Genomic DNA, 8,400 nt, shown 5'->3' on the forward strand with positions numbered 1-8,400 from the left:
TAATGACGATCTTCGTTTTCTTTAGAAAACTGGTTGTCAATGGGTCACTGGCCTGTTTCTTAGTATTCTAGTTTCGTGCAAAAAGACTAGGAAAGTTCGAAATCGTTAGAATAGGCTTCATTGGATTTTATTGTTGTTGAATTTTATTTGCTTCTAATGTTGTTACAGTAACATGATCATTATTATCATTACTGTTTCTATTATCATGTATATCTTTATTATCGTAATGTTATTAGAGTAGTTTTTGCTTATGATATTGTTGGTGATTACTTGTATTCATTACTCTATATTACTACTATTTTATTTTTCTGTATGTTTTTTAATCTCGACAGGGGGCGTGGAAAAGACATTTTCCTGTCCCTCTGTCCTGTCTTGTGACAAAGCTCAAATAAATAAATGAATAAAATGACATCTATGACTAACCGATTACATTTTTTCCTGGCTAGCCCTTTATAATAGCTTTGATAGCTAGATTAGCAGCCGTGACTATCCTTGTCACTAAAAGAAAATAAAATAAAATCGAATAAAATTAAATAAAATCGAATAAAATTGAATAAAATCGAATAAAATCGAATAAAATTAAATGAAATCGGATAAAATTGAATAAAATTAATTAAATTTAAATAAAATCGATTAAAATTAAATAAAATTAAATAAAATTGAATAAAATCGAGTAAAATTAAATAAAATTGAATAAAATCGAGTAAAACTAAATAGAATTAAATTAAATAGAATTAAATAGAATTAAATTAAATTAAATTAAATTAAATTAAATTAAATTAAATTAAATTAAATTAAATTAAATTAAATTAAATTAAATTAAATTAAATTAAATTAAATTAAATTAAATTAAATTAAATTAAATTAAATTAAATTAAAACGAAGTTAATAACGTAACCGTACAATGTTTTATTAATGTGAAGTTTCAGTTTGTGAACAGCGTTGTGAACTTATTCTATAAAAGGTTCTTATGTGTAACTCTCAATGCAATTAAATCTAACCATAGGGCATTATAATAGTGTTATTAACCGTTCATGGATCCGGATTTTGTAGCATAAAAGTCAACAATCTGGCAAGACAGCTGTTTCCATCTTACACATAGGTGATAATGTCGATTATGCATCTTAAGCCATCAATCTCTTTATTGTAATTGAATCTTGTCTCAGTAATAAGCAAGAGTTATTTTCAGGGTGCTCTAAAAGCATCTATTTCTTTGTGAAAACGCATTATGGCAACATGAAATAATTCCGCCATAGTAAAACAAGAATTGTCGTCAAGGTGGTGATCTATCGCTTACGAGAAGCTAACATTTAAACTTGCTTAAAATTTCATTAAAATAAGAGGAATTTTAATTTCAGTTACTCACGTCACAATTACAATGTAGGAAATTGTAATCCCTAGAGCAACGACTTTGACAAATATGCGAGCTATTCACAACTTGAATATAAAATGAAAATGATACTTAATATGATAAGAATATAGCTTGAAGTCTGTCTTAAGACCTGTAACTCGTTATCTTACAATTAAACTGAATCTTCAAATATGTCAAATCTTTTTTGTCCTGTCACACAACAACAACAAGAATGTTCGAACTGCAAGTCTCCCCAGTCTAAGAACTACTTTTAAGACAGAAGTAATTATTTCAGGATGGGAATATGAACTATAGTGTACCATGTTAATTTTTCTCTGAATTTTTGAGCCTGCAAATTGCAAGCGTTGCCTTTGATGTTGTTACAAATTCCAGGTTGCTAGATCCTCTCAGCCCCAAATGCCAAATTTGTTTTCATAGGTGCACCATCTTCACCCTGAAACACCATTTAACGTAAGTAGCGATGGATGTATTCCTGTTGGATTCTGATTTAAGTGAGGAGACAGTTACACAAGTAGGATGAATAAATGACTAATCTTTGCAAAATAGTTGTCCGGCTGTGTATATTCAAACTGATCCCCCGGACCTTTAGATGTTAGGTTCGTGAAGAAGGGATTTAAAAAAAAAGAATTTAGACCACTAGGAGTGTGTCGAGGAATCTAATTAAAAAAAAAAATCTCTCAACAGTCTTTCATGTAACAGTCAATGATCTTCAGGGCCTTTCAAAAATGTAATAAATTGAATGAATGTCGCAATTTAAAATACTCAAAATTACGTTCTTCCTATTTTTAATCTCTCGATTGTCTCAAAGACCAAATATTGTTGTTGTTTTTTTTGGTCACTTCATGATTGTCCAAAATTCCTGTGGGGATGTTTATTTGTTTATTAAAATTTTCCAGCACATGCGTGGAGGGGGAGGGAGAACAGGTGGGTCACCTTTGTGGCTTTGATCATTGTATTTCTTCTATAGCGTACACAGAATTTTCCTCAAAGAAAAGCCCTGTGCCATACGATAGATTTCTAGTATCCAGGGATTCAGTGATGGCCTGATACTGCCCCTGTCCTGTCTGATCATGACCACTCGTCATCACGATAGCTGTGTTTGTAATGGTCTGAGAGTTGCTAATAGCTTCATTTAGAGAAATTTGCTGTGTGGCAGTGGGCCCTGTACCGTAAGATAGATTTCTAGAATCCAGAGATTCTGTGATGGCCTGATACTGCCCCTGCCCTCTCTGATCATGACCACTCGTCATTACGATAGCTGTATCTGTGGTTGCATGACACTGGGTCACATCTTTATATAGAGCACTTTGCTGTGAGGCAGTCAGGTCTGTGCCATAAGATAGATTGCTAACATCCAATGATCTGGTAATGGCCTGGGACTGGCCCTGCCCTGTCTGATCATGACCACTGATAGTTACAGTAGCTGTGTTTGCATTGGTCTGAGGCTGTCCCTGCCCTGTCTGATCATGATTGTTTTCAATATCTTCATACTGATGATCATGACCACTGGCCATTACAGAAACTGCCGTGTTTGTGTTGCTCCCAACAACACCGGGACCGGGATTCCGCCCTAATGGAGGATTCCTGGTCCTCCTCTTGTACCACATTACAGCCAAGAAGGTGCCAATGAAAACAGTTCCAGCAAGTGTGCCACAGAGAGAGCGAATGAGAACAAGAAGAGGGGGACTGGGAGCAGATTTTGGTTTATCTGGAGTGATTGCAAGGGGCGAGGTCAGTCTTGTTTTGCCTGCAAGATCTGATTTTGGGACAACATCAAACTTGAAGTCCCGGTGATAGTGAGAGTCTTGAGAGATTACATGTATATCGGTTTTTCGTGTTGATGTGGCTGGCTGGGGGGAACTGAGAGCAGATTCTCGTTTGTCTGAAATGACTGCAAGGGACGAAGTTAGTGTTGCTCTTGTTTTGCTCTTGTTTTCTGCAGGGTGTGCTGTTGAGCCAAGAGCGTGTTTAAAGACTGATGGGCTAGCATTGTTTTCTGTGTTGCCAACTGAAGGTGTTGACACTGCAGCTGAACAGCTATCAACAGATAGTGGTGATATGGTTGGCTCTTTACATGTCAATTCTTTAGGATCGACATGAGCAAGCTCCTGTCCCTGAACTTTTGGGGGTTGGGCACATATTATCTGGTCACTAAATGCAGAAATCGGTCTGACGGGAATCATTCTACAGTCACACTGCCAGGGATTCTTTTTAAGCCTTATTTCGACAGTGGATTGGAATAAGCAGAAAACTGATAGGGGAATGGTCGACATGTTGTTCTTCTGAAGATTTAATCGTTTGAATATGGACGGATTTCGAAATGTCCCAGGTTGAATGGTATTTATCCGATTGTTGTGCAGGTACAAGTATTGTAGCTGGTTCAGATTTGCAAATGTACCAGAATGAATGATAGTTATTTGATTGTATCCCAACCACAGCTCTTGCAGCTGGTTTAGATTTGCAAATGTACCAGAATGAATGGTAGTTATCTGATTGTTTGCCAGCCATAACTCTTTTAGCTTTCGCAGATTTTCAAATGCACCAGAATGGATGACAGTTATCTGGTTGATTTGCAGGTACAAGTATTTTAGCTGGTTCAGATTTGCAAATGTACCAGAATAAATGTCAGTTATATCATTGTTTGCCAGCCACAACTCTTGCAGCTGGGGGAGATTTCCAAATGTGCCAGGGTGGATGGTAGTTATCTTGTTCGTGTTCAGGAACAACGATTTTAGCTGGGGAAGATTTGCAATTAATGTACCAGTATGTTTAGTAGTTATCTGGTTGTGTTCCAGATACAGCTTTTGTAGCTGGGGCAGATTCGCAAATATGCTGGAGCAGATGGTAATTATCCGGTTGTGTCCCAGGACCAATCTTTGTAGCTGGGGTAGGTTTACAAATGTACCATTTTCAATCTTTCTTATCTTGTTGTTGTCAAGATATAATTTTTCTAGCATGGGTAGGTTTGCGAACGAACCAGGATGAATCTCTGATATCAAGTTCCCGCCAAGTTTCAACTGCTCCAGCCGTGGTAGATTTGCAAATGTGCCAGCTTCAATCTTTGTTATCAGGTTGTTTTCCAGACAAAGGCTACTCAAATTTTTATACTTTAACAGATCAGACTGCTTTACAGTCTCAATATAGTTCTTTTCTAATACCAAATTAGAAGAGATGGATGTTGGGAGGTTTTGAGGAATGCTGGTTAGGCCCTTTGTACAGAGTACACGTGAAAATGGTTCACACAGGCACGGAGCTTCTGGCATGTTGGGTTCTTTCAGGATGATGAGGAGGAAAAACAGCACGTGTCTCAGTTTTCTCCCCATGGTGTCCTGCCACCTAAACAAAACGGAAAGTTTCTTAGTAAGGCGACTCCAACTTTATCTTGGACATTAAAGTTTAAAGAAAATACTTAAATAGAAACATAAAGTCCGAGGTAAACATCTTGGTTTGTACAAGAGAAAAATGTTGTTACACTCAAAGTGTCATTCTGTGGCTAAATTCTAAATTCCTCTTAAATACCACAAAACAAAAAAGAATTCGTAGACCTCATACCTCCATGAAATAGGAGTTAATGATTTGTTTCATTGAAGATGCAAATAAGGTGGCATTTAAAATGATTTAGTTTAATTTATAGTGTTCTAAACTCAACTTACACTATTTTGCGTGTCAAACTCCTATCCTTTGGCAATATTTCATTTAAACATGCCCTCATTAATTATGCAAATTACCTCTATGTTAACATGATACATGCATAGTGTTGTTAACATTTAAGTAACGTACACATATCACAAGGTATAGAATTGTCATAATTCACCATTAAGAAACCATACAATTTTTTTCATTAATTATGCAAATTAGGTCATAATTTGCATAATTGGTATCTGTTGAAGTTCTATCTGCCATACATTACATATATTACATGCATGACAGTACTATAATGTAAAACACTGTAATTATAGAATTTCCTCATTAATTATGCAAATTAAGTCTTCATTTGCATAATTTGCTTTTAATCATGTACATCTCTCTCTCAGCTACCTACCTACAAAAATGATGAAAATACGTTGTTCCTATCTAGACTTATTGGCTTTTATAAAGATTCGGACGGTAAGTCCCTTAGCTTGCAGTTCCAGGATAAGCTGGTAGGGGGACCAAAACCACACCATTTATTGTTGACAGTAAAAGCTATATGTCACCAAAAAGTCAAGACCATAGCATGTTCAGTACAAAAGATACAAATACCGGAAGTTCTGCTGCAGTACCAAGGTCATCTACCATGAGGCCCCATATTCGACCTTGACCTTTGTCTTCTTACGACCTACCAACATACCTAATATCATCACAATCTATGAAGGCGTTCTGAAGTTATGTTGACTACAAATGTGCGAAAACACAAACACACACACACACACACACACACACACACACACACACAGACAGACAGACAGACAGACACACACACACACAGACACGCCAAAAACAATACCTCCATTTTTCATGGAGGTAACAAGCGTTCCATGACCTCATACGACCTTCGCAACATGATCTTAATCCTTCCGACTGAGGAATTTTACATTTCTCTTATTGATTTTGGAAATGAGAGCTGTATTTACATGAAGTATATCAGTTAACGTTGATCATACTCTCCACCTAATGACAATCTTATCTTAATTGACAAAAAAAGGCTATTATATAGCATCTTCTCATAAATCATGCAAATGAGATCCTGCTTTGAATAAATTATGCTTAATGATATTCACCTTTACTTTACTTCCAAACGCGGCAAGTATTAAATTCCTGGAAGTTATTATGACGAAATCATAGCCATTTTCTGTTAATTATTCAAAATAGATCCTCATTTATATAATCAACATCCAACAATGTTCCTCTCGTTCTCTATTACATATACCGCGGGTTGTATAGCCCTATTACAAACGAAACAGAAGTATAGAATGACATCATTTATTATGCAAATTAGCCCTGATATGCATAATAGCTATCTTATCGTGTCAAGCATCACTTCAGCTACCTATAGCTACGTACAAAAATCATCACGATCCAGCTACCGGTTATTAAGTTATCCTCCCTCGATGTTTCAAGAAACGCAGCTGTGTGTTACTGGTCGTGTTAAACAAACAAAATACTCGAATGAGTCAAGGGAGGTATTCCTACAAGGACAGAAAAAAGTTCATCAGGTTGCTAGAACATATATGGGCACCGTGATATGGGGTATTGGGATTTCCTTCAGCACAACTAGGGGTTGTCTTTCCTTGTTTTCCGTATCCATGTCTGTCAAACATCCTTCTTTAAAGGCTAAAAAGCTTCTCACTGAAGTCCTGCTTCTTTCCGCTATTTGTAGCCGATATACTAGTATACTATAGGTGGCGCATTTGCGGCTAGGGATTCCGAAGCAGAAGACTGTTTATACAAGATTCTGTGTAAGAGCTGCGAATAGGTTTGCATTAGGGAAACTGGATGAACTTTTAGAAGGTTACCAGGAGAACATAGAAAAGAAGCAGACAACACGTACACCGATGCTGCAAAGTACACCAGATTTCAGAAAAAGAAGAATGTAAATGTTTTCTTTAATACTTTGGTCCAAAAAAGTCCGGTTCGCTGTCTCAAATATCAACAGGGGAACCACAGACGTTCTGTGACTTATGACTCATAGGCCCTGAGTGACTTTTCAAAACAGAACGTGTATTTTTCCCTAGTTAGCTGCTGTGATTCTAAGATATGTGCTTCAGAAATTGTTTCTAGAATGTTCAAACGTGTGGGATACTGGGGTGTTCCTATGAATATTTCGCTCTGTGCTGCTCAACAGTTATACTAACTACCCGGCGGGGCCCCTGTTTTCACTTTGTTTCGGCCTGTTAATTGTCTGAGACTTGCTTTCTTGAATATTAATATTGTGTACTCTAAGACTTGCTAATGGCCCTGCTTGTACCTCCCAGACAAGGGAATCGGAAGAAGAGATTCATTTGTCACGTATAGATACAGTTACTATATAGAGGATTCTTTCATCAGTGACAAGTGAAGGATAAGGATGCTGACCTTCAAATTTTCGATGACTATCAATCCATCTTGTTCACGGTGGCCTAGTCTCGCGAGAAGGTTCTTATATCTGAAAGGGCGAATGCCAGGATGACGCGCATGCCCAGAGGGCCCCAAGTGGGTAACCGCAAGTACAGAAACAGTCTGAAATGTCTTAATGTTGGGATCTGTTGCTTTTTTGGAGCTGGATGTTATAGGTTAGGGTTATTTGCATTTGATTATGTTAAAAAAAATGGATCCGGAGTTTGTGCCATGTTTGGTGTGTCCAGGCCAGAAAGGAAGTCCTGAGTTTCCATGTTCTCATCAGCTGGTGATAGAGGTCAGAGGTCACTTCTGAAAGTTTGTGCTAGCGTTTAGATGCCTTTAGCAGTATAAGATTTTTTATATCAACAAAATGGACAGTTTAGAAGCCTAGTGACCCTATGAATGTGTGTTTTTGATGCGGTTTCACTCAGGCAGGTGACTTTTCACACCTTCTTTCTTACATGTTTTCCATACATTTCAATGGGACAGTCCATTACCGGTCTTTGCCCTGAAATGTCATTTTATATTTCAATACCGATTATAGGACCGTGTTTCTAAGTTACGTACTCTTCTGAATAATGAAATCGTCTAAAAACTCCTGGCAAGTGCAAACAGATAGGCTGTGTTTATTTTGTAAAGCCTTCTAATAGCAAAATGGTCGTAATATCCAATAGGACCTGCACTAATGACCTCCATGGAGGTAGCTCCATGGAGGTAGCTCCATGGAGGTCATTAGTGCAGACCTGCGGTTGAAATTTTCTACCTCCATGGAGGTAGCTCCATGGAGGTCATTAGTGCAGACCTGCGGCCGAAATTTTCTACCTCCATGGAGGTAGCTCCATGGAGGTAGCTCCATGGAGGTCATTAGTACAGACCTGCGGCTGATTTTTTGTACCTCCATGGAGGTAGCTCCATGGAGGTAATTAGTGCAGACCTGCGGCAATTTTTTC

At 37.5% G+C, this 8,400-nt stretch overlaps 1 protein-coding gene across 1 annotated transcript; it reads right to left on the reverse strand.

Annotated features, from left to right (window-relative positions):
* Positions 1–2,605: 2,605 nt before the first annotated feature.
* On the reverse strand, positions 2,606–4,695 carry LOC109463707 (leucine-rich repeat-containing protein 15-like). Its single transcript, XM_019760557.1, has 3 exons — positions 4,542–4,695; positions 3,953–4,466; positions 2,606–2,636 (listed from the first exon to the last, which is right to left on the reverse strand). Exons 1-3 carry the CDS (start codon positions 4,693–4,695, stop codon positions 2,606–2,608), a joined length of 699 nt encoding a protein of 232 aa, XP_019616116.1.
* Between the last annotated feature and the right edge of the window lie 3,705 nt (positions 4,696–8,400).

Source organism: Branchiostoma belcheri, unplaced genomic scaffold (genome assembly GCF_001625305.1).
Source record: "Branchiostoma belcheri isolate BF01 breed outbred unplaced genomic scaffold, Haploidv18h27 scaffold13, whole genome shotgun sequence".
NCBI classification, from domain to species: domain Eukaryota; kingdom Metazoa; phylum Chordata; class Leptocardii; order Amphioxiformes; family Branchiostomatidae; genus Branchiostoma; species Branchiostoma belcheri.

Bases quoted from the DNA above. Each gene is read 5' to 3' on its own strand.
- LOC109463707 (XM_019760557.1), bottom strand. From the start codon at position 4,695: ATGGGGAGAAAACTGAGACACGTGCTGTTTTTCCTCCTCATCATCCTG. The intron at 4,467-4,541 runs CTTCTAATTTGG...ATAAAAATTTGA, and splicing joins AAACCTCCCAACATCCATCT to GTAGCCTTTGTCTGGAAAAC. The intron at 2,637-3,952 runs GTACCTGCAAAT...ATGCAACCACAG, and splicing joins CTGAACCAGCTAAAATACTT to ATACAGCTATCGTAATGACG.